General features: G+C 47.0%; 1 protein-coding gene across 3 annotated transcripts in view; it reads right to left on the bottom strand.

Moving 5' to 3' along the window:
• The window catches only part of PRR5L (proline rich 5 like), an 81359-nt gene that overhangs the window by 52137 nt on the left and 9914 nt on the right, over positions 1 to 19308 (bottom strand). For all 3 annotated transcript variants that reach the window (XR_005021035.1, XM_036862179.1, XM_036862178.1), the window contains exons 2-3: positions 9888 to 10175; positions 8131 to 8211 (exon numbers count right to left, since the gene is read on the bottom strand). Coding sequence is in view for 2 of the 3 variants with exons in the window: in XM_036862179.1 (XP_036718074.1) it covers positions 8131 to 8211; positions 9888 to 10051 (245 nt within the window). In the remaining variant the exon portion in view is untranslated. The remainder of the gene's footprint in view (positions 1 to 8130; positions 8212 to 9887; positions 10176 to 19308) is intronic.

The raw sequence follows: 19308 nt of genomic DNA, 5'->3' as shown, positions 1-19308 counted from the left end.
CAGGCAGTGCTACCCCCATCCCCACAGGGGCAGGCAGGTAAGGTGAGTGAGGCAAGCAGACGGGCACAGACAGTGGGGCTGCAGCAAACTCCACCGAAGCCAGCAGCCAGGCCTCGCTCCCACTGACCACTTCCACATGCAGCGTTGCCCGATGTAAACCTTCCAGAGAGGCCTGGATCTTTAGGTGGGATGTCCATATTTCCAAACACTGTGCAGGCCAACCCCCTCATGGGCCAACCCTGGAGGTTTCTGATTCACTACTTCCCTTCAACTCTGCTTCCTGCCCCCAAAGATGAGTTTGTTTCTCAACTAGAGCAGACACAAGGTATCAACACACGGCCAGGCAGAGCAGCCTGGGCCGAAAAGAGAAGATCCCGCCTGCAGGCCTCCCAAACGAGGGTCCTCAGAAGACAGTGCCCCACTCATTTGATGATCTGCTCATGAATCTACATCCAGGAGCATCAGGCCTAAATCTGGACAATGCCAGGCATGTACCTCTTGCAGCCCACTTACTGTGTGTTGAGGAACACGGGAGGCTCAAGTTCAAGTCCCAGGTCAGCTACTAACTAGCTCTGCGACTCTGGGCAAGTTATTCCAGTCCCCTGTGCCTCTATTTCCTCATCTGTAAGATAGGGATACAGTGGCACCCGGCTCATAGGGGCATGGTGAGTTTTACAAGAGTTAACACACAGAGCCTGGCACGCACTAAATAAATGTTCTGCTGACGTCTACTGTTATTATTACCTCACAGAATCTTGACTCAGACTGGTCCCTTCTGCCAGCCCGTGGGCTCCATCCGGGCTCTCCTCTCCTCTCCTCCCCTCCCAGCTCTGCCCGCAGCTGTGGGTCCCAGTACAGTCAACAGACACCCTCACGGAGCTGGAAGCATCTGAGGTGGAGCTCCCTTCCGGGCCTCAGACAGCCAACTGACTCAGAACCAGGATGTTTCAACTCCGACCTGTCAGAGACCAAGCTCGATTCTTGCAATCTCCTCTTTCCTTGAAAATCTCTGGGGTTTCCTTCATGACACCTCCCTCCCAACAAGAACAGAAGCAGGGTGGTTGGAGAGAGAAGGAAAATGCGAGTTTCCTGCCTCAGGCCAGCTGCAGATAACTCATCTCTGGTTTCCGGAAACCTCATCTCTGAGCATTTATTTCTGCTGAGAAAAAAAAAAAAAAAATCCCCCCCAGGAAGAAGGAGGGGTGAAAGGGTATGGAGAGAGTAGTGGCAAGATTTTTATATCCTCACTTGCCCTGCTCGTCCTGCAGATTTCAAAGGAGGCATGGCTTTCTCCCAAATTTAATCCTGTGCCCAGTCCCTCACACTCCCCAGCACTCTGGGTTCTGCCACCACCCCATTTAGAACATCCTACGATAACTGCCTATTCAGTCCCAACTCTCACTCTGCCGTAAGTTCCCCAAGAGCAAGAACAACCCACCTCAATGGCTGCCCCAGAACCTGGCCCAGTACCTGGCAGAGTCCACAAATATTCACTGATTAAATGAAGAAAAGCATCAATGACCCCTCCCTCTACACGTACCCCCCACTCCCACCAGCCAACCAAAAAGTGAAAGCACTTTTAAGAAACTACTTGCATAGGTTCTTATAAGAACCAGTACAAATAAATCATAGCTTTCTCATGCTTTCCTAACTTTCTATCATCAGTGGAATAGTTGCCGAAAGGCATGTTTAGCAAGAGCATGCTTCTGTGTCAGAGTTTGGCCACTCTTGTTCCTGGGAAAGCTCATGAAACCCAAACCTCTAACAGAGACTTGTGCCCACTGCCAAAATGCAGCCACATTAGAATTGAGGCTGGAGAGGGGCGTTCAAAACCACATCGATGCCCCGTAGAGAATTTAAACCAAGAAGACACTCAGGTCCAGCCCACACCAGTGCAGACGGACACTCAGGGCAGGCAGAATTGTAGACTGTGATGACGAGGGAGTTCACTAGAATATGTCTATTCTGAGGGGTCATTTTCAATAGAAAAGATCCTGATTTATGGTCTTCATATTGACAGACCATGAGCCCTGACTTTAATTTGGGGAAAATTGGCCACTTGATTGAGGTGTGACATTCCTGATGAATTTGTTCTTAAAAGGTCTCCGCACCTAAACAGACATTTCTCCACCTAAGACATACAGATGACCAAGAAGCACATAAAAAGCTGTTCAACATCACTAATTATTAGAGAAATGCAAATCAAAACTACAATGAGGTATCACCTCACACCAGTTAGAATGGGCATCATCAGAAAATCTACAAACAACATATGCTGGAGAGGGTGTGGAGAAAAGGGAACCCTCTTGCACTGTTGGTGGGAATGTAAATTGATACAGCCACTATGGAGAACTGTATGGAGGTTCCTTAAAAAACTAAAAATAGAACTACCATATGACCCAGCAATCCCACTACTGGGCATATACCCTGAGAAAACCATAATTCAAAAAGACACATGCACCCCAATGTTCATTGCAGCACTATTTACAATAGCCAGGTCATGGAAGCAACCTAAATGCCCATCGACAGATGAATGGATAAAGAAGATGTGGTACATGTATACAATGGAATATTACTCAGCCATAAAAAGGAACGAAATTGGGTCATTTGTTGAGACATGGATGGATCTAGAGACTGTCATACAGAGTGAAGTAAGTCAAAAAGAGAAAAACAAATATCGTATATTAACGCATATATGTGGAACCTAGAAAAATGGTACAGATGAACTGGTTTGCAGGGCAGAAATTGAGACACAGATGTAGAGAACAAACGTATGGACACCAAGAGGGGAAAGTGGCGGGGGGTGGGGGTGGGGGTGGGATGAATTGGGCGATTGGGACTGACATGTATACACTGATGTGGATAAAATTGATGACTAATGAGAACCTGCTGTATAAAAAAATAAATAAAATAAAATTCAAAAAAAAAAAACTAATAAGGAAATAAATGCTAATGAGAAATGGGGTTAAGATCATGTGGAGTTAGATGACAAAAATCCTATATCCTGGCTTCTGCATCAGGAGGTAAACTGTCTCACTGTGAGCAAAAGTTGTTTTTAAATTAATATTTAAGAAAAAGCATGAAATTTCAGACTGCTAATTTTACCATAATTACCATGCATGTTATCATAAATGTCCTTACATTTTTAACCTGTTTAATTTATTATTTTTGTAAAAAACCTTTGTGTAAATTTGGTGATCCAGAAATATGTGCAATTAACAGCAAAGGCGATAGTGAAGGACTCGTAGCTCCATCCATAGGGTGTGGACAATGTATCAATAGCATACTCTGTTATGTTCTTTCAACAGCTATGTAAATATACCAGTGAGATTAGACCACCACTTCCAGGGTTGTATTCAGAAGCATATCTGTTCTTGGCAATAATAATGGGTAGCGTGAGAACCACATTTCCATTGTTAGCTTGAGGAACACTATATAAGGAGTCTTCTTGTTTTCTAAAACACATAATATACACAAGCATCTTGTATCCTTTAAGTTGCTAATTAATGTGGACACAAGTGCATGGAAAGGCATTATATCTGTACCTCCAATAATTTTCATTTCAATAAAAATGCAAACTATGGCTGGACACTTTCCAGTCTTTTTTTCAAAAAAAAAAAGGTCTCTTCATCCTTCTCTTGATCTAGTAATGTGTTTTAGAAGCTGACCATCCTTAGTCCAGAGCTCTTCCTCAGAGATACCCCAAAGTCTATCTGCTTAAGTTTAAACTGAAGTTCATTTTCAAGACATGGAGACACGTCTTAGAAGAAAAGATCAATTGTTTGTAACGACTGCATTTCAGGACCCAGTTATATAAAACTTACCTTCCTGGTCATCCTTTGCATTGACTAGTATTTACACGAATTCACATTTCCCAGGGAACTCACTAACTAACTCCACAGTTAGAAAGATGGCCAGGGCTGGCTGGTGTGACTGGGGAAAGCTGATTTAGGCTTTGACATTGGACTTGGATAATCCATCAAAGTTTATTACTGTTTGGCTGGAGTAGAATGAAGAACTGAGAGAGTCATTTCCTCTTGTTCTTTCCTCTGCAGAAAGGAGAAACAGCTGGCTCTCCTTGTAAGAACTTAGCCTCACCCACACTTCCAGGCCAGCACATTCTTGGAAGGGCCTGTCCCGGACCTCTCTAGTTCAAAGTCAGCTCACCTCATCCAAACAGCTAGAGAACTTTGTATACAGTACTGTTCATGGGGCAATTCATCACACTGCCCTGTGCTCTCACGCATGGTACTCAGCCAGCATTTATCACTTTATTATTGCTCAATTTTCACAATAGGAATAATAATGGCTAACATCTATTCGGCACCGGATCTTGTAATAACGACATTTTTAGCATTATCTTAGACCTCCCAACCACTATGAGGTTCATGTCATTATTATCCCCGTTTCATAAAAGAAAAAACAGAGATTGATAAATGAAGTAACTTGCCCATGTCACACAGCTGGTCTAATCTTGAGCCCTAGTCTCTCTGAATCCAAAAGCTACTCTCTTAAGAAGTTAAACTATTCTCTTGAATCTGGCAGGGATCTTCTTGCACATAGAACTGTCATAATTGATTGAAAAATGGGCTTGAGATTAATAGCCTTCTCTCCTTTGGCATCTTCTTCCCTCATCCCTACCGCCTCTGCCCCTCACCCCACCTGGTCGGGCCTCAACGCTGGTGAGTTTGCCGTTGTGTTCTGCGAACAGGTCTTTTCACAGAAAAAAGAGAGTGAAGAAAAACCAAAACCTGTCTATTTAAATGTAACCAGAGAGTAGTATGTCTGTTTTGGTGTTTTAATTACTAAAATAAAGGCAGCTGTGTTTATTTCCATGTTGGCTCTTGCAGACATGGGTTCACTTTATTTAACTTGGGACGACCAGGTCATACATATGCCTGGGACGTGTTTCATGTTCTCAGTTATACTCTGAGTGTCTGTGCTGGGAAAGCCCATCTCCGTTCTAACCACCATCCTAAAGAAGGACAGAGGGTAGACGGTCCAGGACATGGTCATCGAAGCTCTGGTTTTTGACAGCTTTGAGTTATTCTGGGCTCAATTCACATTCGGGCAATTAGTTTCAAACCCCAACCATATGTGTTTCTCACTAGCCTGAAAATTGCTCAAAACATAGAGAGGAACATCCAACAGCCCCCGCTAAACCCAATACTGGAAAGGAGTGTTGGAGGAGTGCTGTGATCCTTGGAGGGGTGTTAAGAATCACAGCACATGGTAGAGATGGAGTCCCGGAGGCCTTGGGAAAGGAACAATGGCAGAAAGAAAGATCAAGACCATTGGCTTAACACTTCTTCCAGCCTAGAACCTCCCTCTCTGACACTACGATATAGTGCAAAGAGCACAGATTCCACTGGGGACTGAATTGTGTCCCCTCACCCCCCAAATTCATATGTTGAAGCCCTACACCCACAATGTAACACTATTTGGAGATGGGGCCTTTGGGAAGTAATTAGGTTCTGATGAGGTCATGAAGGTAGGACCCCCCTCAACACTCATGTTGGGATTAGCCCTTCTTATGAAGGGACACCAGAGAGCTTGCTCTCTCCCCGTCCTGTACACAAAGAGGCCGTGCGAGGACACAGCAAGATGGCGGCCAGGAAGAGCGCTCTCACCAGGAACCTAATCTGTCAGCACCTCGACCTTGGACTTCCCAGTTTCCAGAACAGTGAGAAATAAATATCTATCGTTTAAGCCTCCCAGTCTATGGTTACAAAAACCATTCGGCAGCCTGAGCAAACTAACATAGGTGTCTACGTCAGACAGGGGTTCACATCCTGACTCTATCATTCATAGATGCGTGACCTTGGACAAGCTATTTTGTTTCTCTTGCCCATCATTTTGTGGATAAACTATGCACTGAGAACAATGATTGTCTCTCAGGACTGTGAGGAGGGTTGAATATGATGTATGTGAAAGGTGCCTGGCACTTGTCCTGGCACCTCCATCCAAGTCAGCTCCCTTCTCCCCCACTTGGGTGTCCTTAGCGCTAGAATGTGGGACACGACACCCCATCAGCGATGCCGCCCCATGTATGCTACGGCTGATCTCATAAATGGGCAGCCCGTTGGTCAAATTCAGCCCACAGATGTGTTTTGTTTGGCCTGTACCAATGTTTGGGGACATTTGGATTACTTATCAACATTTAAAAGACAGAAAATTTCACATAAAAATCTCAATTTCTGGTTCTTCTTGAGAAATAAGATGGTATGTCACTGGACCTGCATTGTTCCGGGCGGGAGGGATCCCCTTGGACAGAGGGTGAGCTCTCATCTCCACTCTCCAGGCTGGCTTCACCCACTTAGACCTGCTGGGTACCTGCGGACTTCTGAGTGAGCAGCCCGGGGTTAACAGGGCTGTTGAAATCTAGCGTGGCCCGTATTTTTCCTAGCTGCCCACAAAGGTTTTAAGTACAATTTCAGGATCAGTCCCCTGATGTGAGGAACAATTAGCATGTTCCTGAGTCACCGTTTTATTTATTTATACATCTATTGTGAGCTAAGGAACGTTCACGGAAGAGACCGAGATCTTAGTTCTTGGAGTAAGATTCAGCTCTTGCAAGCTGGGAGGTTGGCCGACCCAGCTTTGTCCTTGTCACTCAACATCTCAGGGCCTCAGTTTCCTCCTCTGTAAAAGGAGGGCTTGGGTGAGATGATCTCTATTGTCTTTTTCCATATTTGTGTAATTATTAGGTGAAATTCAAGTGCCTGGCTAGAAATTTAACACAACTCTGTTTTCTTCCGAGCTCTAAAGGTTTTAATGAAAGCAGAGCTCTTAAAACACCTCACTGCCCCTTAACACAGGTCTTAACTAAATGTAAACAAGACCTGAATAATGGCCTTGTTTAACGTTCTGCCCATTCCAGGGTTGGGTCTTCACCCCCTTGATGTTCTGCACTTAACACACCCAAGAGGAATGAACACCAGGGCATTAAAAGACCTGATGTTCAACCTCCTGTCCCGGGAGACCTCGGGGCTCTGGGCCCTGCTTGCCTCTCTGCCCTCATTTCACCAAAACACAAACCCAACCGCACCACCACCCAACCTCCAGTACTCTGCGCATGTGGGCCTTCTTTCAGTTCCTTGCTCATTGCTACCACTGGACCTTTGCACGTGCAGTTGCCCCCACCTGGAGCCCTCTTCATCTAGTTAATTCCCACCGATCCTTCGGATGACAGCACAAGTGTCACATCGCCATTCCTGGCCTCCTTGGCAAGATCAAGTCCTACTAACATACACTTTCATCACATCAGCTGTGTTGTAGTAGCCGTCACAGGTGCATTATTACATTTTTACATGTGTGATCAGTTGACTAATGATTATCTCCTCAACTGAATATAAATTGCAGGAGAGCAGGGGCCACATCCGTCTTTGCTCATTGTTTTTTCCAGTGCCTGGCTAATAGGGAGGCACTCATATATTTGATGAATGAATGAACAAGTAGTGGACACTACTGGGAAGATTCTCGAAGACATTAAACTCCTCAAGGACCATGTCTTATTGAGGGTTTCATCACCAAAACCTAACAGCAATGACAGTAACGATGATGATAAGAGCTCCAAGTACCAAATACTTGGTGTGTTCCAACCCTGTTCTTACAGACTATTTATGTAGTAACTCAATAACTCACAAGAATCTTGTGCATTGGAAGTAGGTGCATTTCCTATCTCTGTTTCACAGAAGAGGAAACCAAGGCACAAAGAAGTTGACAAGCTACTTAGTAAAAGGAAGAATAGTAATAAAATCCTAAGCAGTCTGCTACCAACTGCTGGGCCAGCCTTGCCTAATACGGCACCTAATAATCAAGCGGGGCACAAGAAATGTTTACAGAATAAATGGCAGCTACCAGATGTCAACCCTCTACCCCCTGCACCCCAGTGACCCAAACATACATTATATACATGGACAAATGGACGAGCCCTCTCTGGAGCAGAAGTCTAGACAGATCAGGGCCCCAGAACTTAACAGTTACAAGAGTCTCATTAAAGCCAACAGAAGCAGCAATAGGAACCAAGCAGAAAACAGAACTTAAGGTAAAGCTCCTGGGGGTGGGGTAGCCCCTTCCACCCCAGCTCAGGCCCATGGTGGGAGGGTCCCGGCCTGGCCAGCCACATACCTGATGTTTTCGTTCAGTGTGTAGAGCTCATTGCTTTGCAAGCCGCCCCCTTTAAAGACATTGATCACGGCAGTCTGGACACTGCAGGGAAATAGAAACAACCCCTGGTGAGTGGATCTGTCTCCCCGGGGCCATTTCCACAAGCAGCTCAGAGCTGAAGGTGGGTGGAAGGGCCGGGAAGCCTGTGGCACAAACACGGCCACATTTTCTATCCGTCACGTCCATCTGAGGGTCCTTGGAGAGGAAGGGAGACTGAGGCCAGGAAGACCCAAAAGTAGGCCTTCTCCTCCCCGCACTTTCTCACAAGTTGGCAGCCCTGCTGGGGAGCAGCCTTAATGAAGGGCAGGCAGTGGGATCTGCTCTCAGGAAAGTGCGTGGCCACCACCGCTGGGCCTGAAAGAATCCCCAGTGGCATTACCTGCAAGCAGGAGCTGACCCAGGTCTGGGGTTCTTTCACTTAGGAGACCTGTCTCCACAGGGCAGCCTGGACACCCAGGGCCAATAGGAAAGGATAATTCCTTGCCTTTTTTTAATTTTTAATTTAAAAAATGGTTCAAATATGGATTTTAATTGTCCTTGCCTTTTAATAGTACCCTCTGGGAAGAACTCCAGCGGGGCTGGCCTCACTTCCCCTTCCACTCCCACTCCTGCCACTGTCTAGGCAGAAGAGTTAATCCATTGAGGGGCCCAGGTAAGTCTTGACTCCACGTTCTCTGGACCCCAGCCCAACATTTCAGCAAGGAGTTAATCACAAGCTTGTCTTTACCAAGGGTTCCAGGCCTTTTTAAATGAACAAGCCTCCATTTAACATCAAAACATTTCGGACACCCCCTCCCTCCCCGTCATAAGGGTTGGGCATTCATTGAAAAAATCCATAATGATCCAAATGACAAAGAATTCCATAATGCTTTAAAATAATGATGCATCGATTTATCCAAAGAGGAACCACACAGATCTGAAAAACAGCTCAGAGAAGGGCGAGACATAGAACGGATTCAGTCTCTACTCAGTGCTGGGTGCACAAAAGTTCAGCTGGGCGCCTTACAAAGGCTAAGTGTCTCCTCTCCCAGCCACCTGTGGCTCCCAGGTATGGGCCACCCCTGGTTTACGCTGCTTAGTTAGCTTTTCACAGATGCTGTCTTAGCTCTCCAAATAGGTAACAGGTGACTTGAGGTTACTTATATGTTCCCACCCCCGGGTCCTCTTACAATTGACGTGTGACTGATGGGCATGAACGGTAACTGTAAGTTCACATCCAACTGTCCCGGGCTGGTTAACCGACTCTGAGAGCCCAGAGGCCCCCAGTGGTCCGCTTTCCCTCTACTAAAACAAGGAAAGCTGGGGAGAGGGAGGGGGAGAGGGACAAATTAGGAGTATGAGATTCACAAACTCCTATAAATAAAATAAATAAGCAACAAGGATTTACTGTACAGCACAGGGAACTATATTCAATATCTTGGAATAACCTATAATGGAACACAATCAGAAAAAAAAATAACTGAATCACTATGCTGTGCACCTGAAACTAACACAACATTGTAAATCAACTATACTTCAATAAAAAAAGAAAAAAAATATTTTTAAAAAAAGGAAAGCTAACGGATACAGTTGCTGTAGGGAAAAGCACTCTCTTCATCAATCATCCCTATACTCACGACCTTCTGGAGCTGAGATCTCAGGAGATGCTGAAGCTCGGCCAGCCGCTGGCCCTGCTCTGGTGCTGGCGGTGCCCCTCTGCCCGCCCGTGCCTCCTGTACCTGTTCCAGGCCGAGTTGGAGCTCAGCTGCAGAGCCTGGCGGGCTGCCTGGAAGCGGGGCAGGTCGCTGAGCGCCGGGGAGCTCATGAAGCGCGGTCTGGGCCTGCGGAAAGAGCCCATCTTGGGGAACTCGACAGGCAGGCTGGGGGCGAAGCCACGGGTCATAAGTCCAGGTGAGGGGACGGCTTCTCCTCTGGACCTGAAGGTTCCGACTGCCCACCCAGAGGGCTTCTCCCAGGACTGCTTTCTGGCCCTCAGGCTTTCTCAAAACCACAACGTTAGCCAACACCTGAAAAGAGAGGGCAGCTTTTGTTGAAAAACGCCTAGGCTGAGCAGACCCCATCTTGGAGGAAGTTGGCTGGGGCTTCCTGGCCAAACTATCCTAAAAACAATTCCAGGACCCCACAGCACTATCTATACCCTGCAGGGTCCCATTCACAAGTGTTTACAGGCCTCTTGTTAGTTGTAACAGTGTGGGCACTTCCCAAAATGGGAAGTCAGCGACAGTGGGTTGAGGCCAGTCCTACAGAAAAGTGATTTCTAAGCTGTACTTGACTGTGGTTCCCATGCACGCTCATCAGAGTTCGGGTGCTGGCTGGGTTTCTGTAGACCCCACGATGCTGTGTGTTAAGACGTGGCTTTTTAAAAAATGGAGAACACAAGAGCTCCTTGTCCTGGCACTGAAGACCGTCCGTGACACGCCCTGACCACGGCAGCCCATGCGTATCGCTCAGTATTTCCCAAAGCGTCAGTGCCATTTCACTCAGGCTCATCTCCTCACCCTCTCTTACCTGCTGTTCATTCCATCAGAACATATTTATTGCTTACTGTTTATTAACCATGTGAGCTGTGGAGCATCCAAAGATTTCTAAGACCTAGTCCCTGCCTTCCAGAGGCTCATGGTGTATGGGAAGATGACTGGTCATGTATTTGTTCACACAATAAATATTTATTGAGCACCTACTATGCTCCAGGCACTCAGGTACTGGGGATACAATGGTGGCCCTGGAGAATGTGGTCCCTGCCCCATGGAGCTTACAACTGGCCGTCAATGCTCCATGCCAGGCTGACTCGCTCCCAGGCTTTTGATTGTATCTACCGTTTCCCTTGCCCAGAACCCCCTCCCTCTTCCTCTCTGCTTGTCTAAATCTAATCTACGCTGAAGGGTTGGGTTCAAGGATACTGTCTCCTGGAAACCTTTAAGGCTTCATGGTTAATGGCAGAGACTTTGAGTGAATCTGGGTTTGAGTCTTAACAAGGCCACTCCCAAGTTGTGTGACTTTGAGCTCATTAAGTCTGAGAGTCCACACCTGTTAGCACTGCCAACTTCCCAGGACTGATGAGAGAGGAAATGAGATGGTGTGACATGCCCAGCAGAACAGCAGAGCCAAGGCTCTCAAGCATCAGCTGTCTCTGTTCAAGACTCACCTCTTTCTTTCCTCGGCACTTTTGAACCTGTCATTTCAGTCTTTTAATCTTTAGTGAGCCTCAAGTCCAAACTGACGACTTAAAGTGAGTTTTGAAACTGGTCAGAGTGAAGGACAGAAGGAAACCACCAAAGGTCATAGTTACTTTTTCCTTCCAAGGCTTTAAGGTTTAGCCCAGAAGTATTCTCACTGGCACCTCTCTCACCAGCTTACTCTGCTATGACCCCAAAAACAATGCTGAAAGAAGACGACTTTCCAGCCATAAATGCCAACTTTCAGGTTGGCAGGAGGAGTAAGTTTTGCAGGGCCAGCTGCAGCGTCAGGAGAAGGAGGAACCGAGGTGCCTCCTTCTAAGGAAACACGCTGCTCTGGTCAGAAGGGGAGTGAGGCTGCTAGACGGGCACTGAGGCCGTCCATCCAGAGGGTGCGGGCGCTGCTAACACTGTCTGCAGACAATGGGCACAGTGACAGTGAACTTGTAAAGCCAGGAGCCAAAAGAGCAATGACTCGGCCCACCTCTCACATTTTTTTAAAGGAAAGCAGACTTGTGTCCCATTTTCTTTTACAATCTCCTGCCCTTCGACCCATTCTCAGACTGAGCAAATAGTGACTAAACTTTACCAGTAAATGCTGGGGAAGTTGTAACAAGCCCGCTCAGTTTCAGAGGGTCTCAATACTTCCACAAGTGCCCCTGGAAGGTGGAAAGATCTGTGCAAATCAATGAGTGAGGCAAGGAAGTCATACAACCCCCAGAAGCCCCTTGGGAAGCCTGAAACTAGCTAGCTTTGGGATTTGATTTGCCCGGTAAAGGTCACACTACTAAGAGAGGCTCTGTTTCACCGCCCTTCTTTAAATGGGCCTGCTAAGTGCAATTCATCTGTGTAATTACGGGCTATTAACTCCTTTTATGAGCATCCTAAACTCCAGGTGATGCAGTTGCCGCCCACTCAGGGGCACTTGTACAGGGAAGTAGAAAGGTGAGCAGAACGGATCGATCAGGTGTTCAGCTTCCGGCTTCCTGCTGAAACACCACTTCTCCAGGAGGCCGGGCGACACGGAGGATCCCAGGGTGGGCTCCTGTCCCCACCCCGGCCCCGCCCAACTTCTCAGTTAGCGCCCCCCACCAGGCCTCCTGCTCCAAGCCGTGTGTGCGTCCAGCAAGACGCATGGGCAGACCCATGCCACCCTCAGATACAGACAATCCAAAGCTGTCTGGGTCTCTACCATTCTCACTTGTGGACGGAGCCAAGAGGACTCCCCAGAGCACGTAGAGGAAGCTGCTGGGCGTGGTGGCAAGAGTGGTCTAAAGGGAAAAGCTGACACACCCTGCATCCACCTGCTACGGTGCTGGCTCCTCAGACGTGGGTTTGTCCTGACCTAGATAGGACAGATCAGAAAGTGACAAGACGGATGGGGCTTTGGGGTGAAGCCAGTCCAGGCCCCCATTTACAGGTGACAAAAGTGAGGCCCAGAGGAGCAGGGAAACATCCGATGTGTCTGAGGTAGGAGAGAGCCAGGACTGGCTAGAACTCAGGTTCCCTGACTCCCACCTAGGCCATCTGTAAACTCCTTGAAGATGGGCATGGGGACTTACCTCTGTTACCTCAAGCCTAAGCACAGTGCTCAAGATAAAAAAGAAGGACAGGACAGCAGCTAATAAGGAACCACTGCCTGCCTGACGTGATGACAAGCACTGTCACGGTCGGGAAACTTAATCCTCATAAAACCCCATCTGAAGATCAGAGAAGTTAAGGAACCGGCCAGTTAAGTCACACAACTAATAAGCAGCAAATCGCCGACTGACAAATGGCCTAATTCTACAGCTCATTCCCACTTTGCCAGGCTACCAAACGCAGCCAGAAAATCAGCATCGAAGCTACCAAGTTAGTCAGGAACATCTAGTCACAAGATTTCTTATCAAAGTTCAAATCTCACGCCCAGGAGATAAACAGGCATAAGGAACTCTAAGACCACGTTTGATGCCAACAAGAGGAGAACGAGGAGAGAAAATGAAAAGAGAAAGCATGACTGCCTTAGTTAGACACCCCACCCCTTACTCCCTGTGCGACCCTGGCAAGTTTCTTGACCTCTCTGAGGCTCCATTTCCCCCTGCACGACATGAGCTTGCTAGCACGACAACCTCAGGGTTGAATGAGGATAAAATGAGTACATATTTGTAAAGCACTTAGAGAGGACAGCACATGGCAAAGAGCAAATGCTTCGTAAGTGCTTGTTAAATAAATAAAATAACTTGCTGTTATTTCTAAATCTCCAAGCAATGACAGCAGTAGACACAGAGCAACACTTCCTCTAGCTTATGGCGACCTCACAAGCATCTGGAAAATACTCCACTTGGGAGCAGGCCAGGCCTCTGACCTCCCATGGTGGTCACAGTGCATTAGGGCCTTTGGTAACTCACGATGCTATTTATTGAGGCATGATGCCTCTCAACTCCTTTCCTGCAGCGTTCTTTCCGGGCAGCAGCGGGGGCGGGTGTTGGTCACAGAGTGAAGCAAGCTAAGAATTACCAGCCCTTTGGCCCAGCAGTTCCACTTCTAAGAATGCACCCTACAGACACGGTCACATGTCCCCAAAGACTGGCAGATTTGCTCATTCCTTGCAGTAACGAAAAACTGGAAACTACCGAAATATCCACCCAAAGGGGACAGGTTAAATCAAGTATGGTACCCCCTAAATGGAAGAGTTAACATACCATTAAAATTAATGCGAATGTCTGTAGTTCTGAAGGAGGAGTGGTCACTAGAAGCTTTGGAATCAGACAAACCCTGGCATCAATGCTCATTCTGCCACTCACTGACTGTATGAGGCAGAAAAACCGGCCCCCAAAGATATATTCACTTTTTAGTTCTTAGAACCTGTGACTATTACCTCGGGTGGCAAAAGATGTGATTAGGTCAAGGACCTTGAGAGAAGGAGCTTAGCCCGGATTATCCAGGTGGGCCCATAAATACAATGACATGTATCCTGATAAGAGGAATGCAGGAGACTGGAGACAGAAGAGGAGAAGACACAGATACACACAGAGAAGATGCGAAGATGGAGTCAGAGACTGGAGAGATACAGCCACAAGCCAAGGAATGCTGGCAGCCAACAGAGGAAGCTGAGAGAGGAAAGAAATAGATTCTCCCAATGCAGCTAGAAGTGGGTATACTGGGAAAAAGAGAAAAAGAGATTCACCCCTAGAGCCTCTGGAAGGAGTGTGACCCTGTGACACATTGATTCTGGACTTTTGACTCCAGAACTGTGAGAGAATACAGTTCTGATGTTTGAAGCCACCAAGGTTGTGGGAATTTGTTAGTGCAGCCAACAAAAAGAGAATATACTCACTCTGTGTCCCTGGACCACTCTAAACTGCAGTCTCTACCTCTAAAACATGGGAACTTGGAGAGTTGTGGTGCTGATGAGAAAGATTATCTACGAGGTGCTTGGCATGGCTCCTGGAACTATGCAGGTGCTACCACAGGTGCAGTGGAGGTTCAGAGCAAAGGGGCCGGAGCCAGGCCCCGTGTCACCACTTCCAGCCAAGGCAGGCGATTTAGGATTGGTGGGGGCTGGATGAGATGATTCAAGTAAGGCTTAAAATAGTCTTGGTATGCACCAAGTGCTTGATACATGCTACCTATTGTTTATTTTTATTACTGCCACCATCACTGCTGTATTAGCCTGCTCAGTCTGCTATAACCAAACACCACAGATGGGATGGTTAAAGCAACAGAAATTTAGTTTCTTGCAGTTCAGGAGATACACGTTCAAGGTCAAGGCATCAGCAAGGTTGGTTTCTCCTGAGGCCTCTCTCCTTGGCTTGCAGACGGCCACCTTCTCCCTGTGTCCTCACGTGGCCTTTCCTCTGTGTATGTGCATCCCCTGGTGTCTCTTTGTGTGTCCAAATCTTCTCTTCTTATGAGGACACCAGTCAGATTGGATTAGGGCCCACTCTAACAAGCTCATTTTAACTCAATCACCTCTGTAAAGGCCCCATCTCCAAATACAGTCATATTCGAAGGTACTAGGGGCTAGGTCTCAACATATGAATTTGGGGGGGACACACTTCAGCTACAACCACCACCATCATCATTGTCACCACCACAAAACCTTCTTTGCCTAAAGTCTCTGAGTTACAGAAGCCACAGCGTCTCAGTAGATATTCCCTTGTGAAGGACCGATGAGGTTAACATTTAGAAAAATGTGCTTCTAAGATGGTTTAAGGGGTTAAGTTTTGGGTGCTGGAAGCGTTCACTTCAGTAATCTGGAAAGCCAGGGTCCTGTGTCCATGAAGCGTGAGGCAGTTAGAGGGTTACTGGGTGCTGTCACCGGCCTTGCTCTCCCAGGCTCACTGCACAGGGGTCTCTTTGGAAACCTCTGCACACACGATCCAGAATGTGTTTCTTGGAGAAAAAGAATGTGGTTTCTTGCCTTCTCCTCCCGGCTTCCAGGGCCAGGGCACGGGGAGGGGGGTGCAGCTTACGGGCCGGGCCAGTGGGCAGAAGGTGGTACACTCAGTGGAAAATGCAAATGAATTCTACTAAGGCTCCAACACTCAACTCTGAAAAGGGAAGTAGGACCATGGCACAACTTAAAATAAAGAAGTGGGTGGCTTATAATGACTCTGAAGCTTCCAGGAAAAAGCCACTCTGAGTGTAAATAACAAAGAAGTCAAAGAAAACTGGGTACTCAGTCTGATGTGGCCGCCCAGAAAATGGAAAACGAGGAGAAACCAGTTCCCAGGGAAACCAGACAGAAAGTCCATCTGACACATCCGCCCCCCCACCCCACCCCGCCCAGGAGACCTTGCAGGCAGGAAGCCCAGCGTGGAGCTCCTTCCCTGGGACACAAACACAGAAACGAAGAGGCAACGTCCTTAAGCAGCCTCAGGATTTAGATACTGTCATTCAACTTCACCCATCCATTCTCTAACTGTGGCCAGAGAGATCTTTATAATGATGAGAGTGGAGAATGATAGCACATTCGCTGAGAGCGAAGTAAGGTGCAGGCACTTGACATGTATTTATCTCGGTGTTTCTAAAATAAATTTAGGGGATCTTGTCCAAAAACCTTTAATGATATAGATTAGAACAGAAAATATCAGAGTGCACTGCATTTGGGAGAAGCGTGTATATTACACATGTACTCGTACTGAGTCTAAATGTACCAGTATTTCCTACTGTCTGTAACATTCAAAATGTTTGGAAAGCCCTGTGTGCCATCACCATCCCCATCTTACAGAGAAGGAAATGGAGGTGCTGCTTAGGACAAGAACCCAATAGCCCAGTGCCTGTGTTGCTTACGGCCGATGTTGCTTCAATGACTTCAAAGGCTCCCCACAGGTCTTAGAATAAATCCCCAAACCCCAACCTCACACTCTCACCTCCCTTCACTCTGCACGCCAGCTCACTGACTTTCCTTCATTTCCTCTAATACCACCCACTCCTTCCTGCCCCAGGACCTTTGCACATGCTGTGCCCTCTGTGTGAAATACTTCCCACTCACTTCTCCAGGCTCAAACCTGCACACCCTTTATTGTCTAAACTTCCTTTGCTCAGAAAGGCCCTCCTTCCCCTCCCCCATGATCAGGTCACATCACCCCATAGAGTGTCCTCCTCACCTCCTTTGTTGTCATATCACAATCTACCTCAATAAATCACTACAGAATTATTTCTTATTGTTTTTATGAGGTCCATAAGGTCAGGGACTATGTCTATCTTGTTCTCAGGTGCATCCCCAGAGCTTGGTATAGTGCAGGAATTCCACAGATATTTGATGAATGAGCAAATGAACCAGCCCCCTGAGAGGTACTGTTGCTGGGAGACACAGAAACTATAAGCAAGTGTCAGCTGAGGATACCGACACCTCACATTACATACGGCTTTACTGTATGAAAACATCCTGGTATTGAAATCTGACAAACCTGGGTTCAAATCCAGCCTCTACAATTTATTAACTGGGTGACCTGGATAAATGGCTCAACCTCTCTGAATCTCAGTTTCCTCATCTGTCAAATGACTGTGATACTTCCCTCGATGTTGTTAACATTAAATGAGACAGCCCAGACCATGGCCTGGCCCATAGTAGGGGTCCCCCAAATTGTAGCTAGCATTAAAATTTTTATAGAACACTGCTCTTCACGAAGCCCTCATAGGTCCCCAAAAGGTGACACTCAGCCATGGTGTGGGGCAACAGGCACTCTCACGCCCTGCTGGAGGGACAGCAGTCTGGGGCAACTGCGATGGAGGGAAATTTGACAAGGTCTACCAAAATAACAACGGCTGTACCCTCAGACACAGCAAGTCTACTCCCAGTAATGTTATTCCAGGCATGTCAAGTGGCTTATGGAACCAGGGCTTTTACTACAGCCTTCTTCATAAAAGCAATGGGTTGGGAAGACCCTAAATGCTCAGCAACAGAGGACTGACTATGTCAACTATGGTATCCCATACTCTGGAATCTAAGAAAGAAGGGGAGAGCCAGGGATGCTCTCCAGGGGACACTCTGAGTGAAGCGTGTTGAAAAGTTAAGCATAGAATCATTTGTATATTAGGCTCCCATCTACATAAAAAAAGATGAAAAAGAGTATTTGCATATTTCATTGCATGAGCATAAAGTATCTCTGAAAGGACAAACCAGGAACTGGTAACACAGGTTTTCCCCAGGAAAGGAGCTGGGTGGTAGGGATACAGAGGGGAACACTTTTCTCTATAAACCCTTTTGTATCTTTTGAATTTTGAAACATGAAGATGTATTACTTATTCAAATAAATAAGTAAAAACAACAGTGACCGCCTCCTACTTCCCTCCCTCCTCCTAAAGTAAAAATCAAGAGAGGTTATATGATTTGTTCAAAGTCACTCAGCTATCAGGGGGAAGTCAGGATTCAAACTTGGCTCCTGATCCCAAGCGCAGCCCTCTATCCATAACTATCCATTCACTCATTCATTCAGCGCAAATTGATTTATTCAGCACACTTCCTGTGTAAAAGGAGCTGCCTTGTTAGGGATACATGGGCCAGAAAATAAACCCTGGTCAGAAACGAAGATGAAAGGAAGAACCAATTTCTTTCCGTCTTTGCATCATGCATCACAAACAAGCCCAAAGGGCTGAGTCTGGAATATCCCAGAGAGTGGGCAGGACCAACCCAGGCTAAAGGAGCCAGCCATTGCTCAATCCAATCTGGTTTTTGCCATCTCAGTATAAAAGCCCAGCAGTCCCAGATCTGAATTTTCTAAGAGAAGCCCCGAATCCAGAGTTTTTAAAATGTTGAAATCACTTGATATGTTAAGTATTGGCAACTAATTCACCAGGCTGACTAACACTTTGGGGGCCTCACATATAGGTTGGTGACCTTTATTTTCTCCCATCGTAGCTATGACCACCAAACCTTCTCACACCTTTTACCCAGAGCCTAATGGGGGTGTAACGTAAGCCAGCGCTACCCAGCCACTGTGGCCTTGGGTAAGTCACTTCCCTTCCCTAGATCTATTGACTTCTCAGCTAATTAAGAGTTTGGCTTTGCTGATGGCCATGATAACCTCTCAGCATCACCAGCCATGCATTCAGTCCCTACCCTGTAAGCCACACGAAACTGGGTGCCTCTGACAGACTTGGAGGGGGATCAGACCCTGACACGGTGCGTACGCAGAACCAACCCTCAGCCGATGTATCTGCTCCCACCTGCCACATCGTCTAGTTGACCAGCCTCTTTACCAACCAGTTCTCTCTCTTATCTCACTCTTACCCCATCATCGATTCCTCGGTAGAGCCAAAAGCAACCCGCCACCCCGATATCACATACACACCCAGGTATACTCTTCACCAGGGAGAGCCAGCAGCACCTGGGATTTCACTAAAAGAGACACACACCAAACAGAACCCTCTAAGCCAACCTAGGAAACCAGATTTGAACTCCCCAACCTCCGCCCATGGGATGGAAACCAAGTCAGAAGTGGGTTTTTAAGAGCAGTGGGACCATTTTGCAAATCAA

Source organism: Balaenoptera musculus, chromosome 8 (genome assembly GCF_009873245.2).
Source record: "Balaenoptera musculus isolate JJ_BM4_2016_0621 chromosome 8, mBalMus1.pri.v3, whole genome shotgun sequence".
NCBI classification, from domain to species: domain Eukaryota; kingdom Metazoa; phylum Chordata; class Mammalia; order Artiodactyla; family Balaenopteridae; genus Balaenoptera; species Balaenoptera musculus.
The sequence above is the reverse complement of the archived record's forward strand: the minus strand, read 5'-3'. Positions and strand labels throughout refer to the sequence as shown.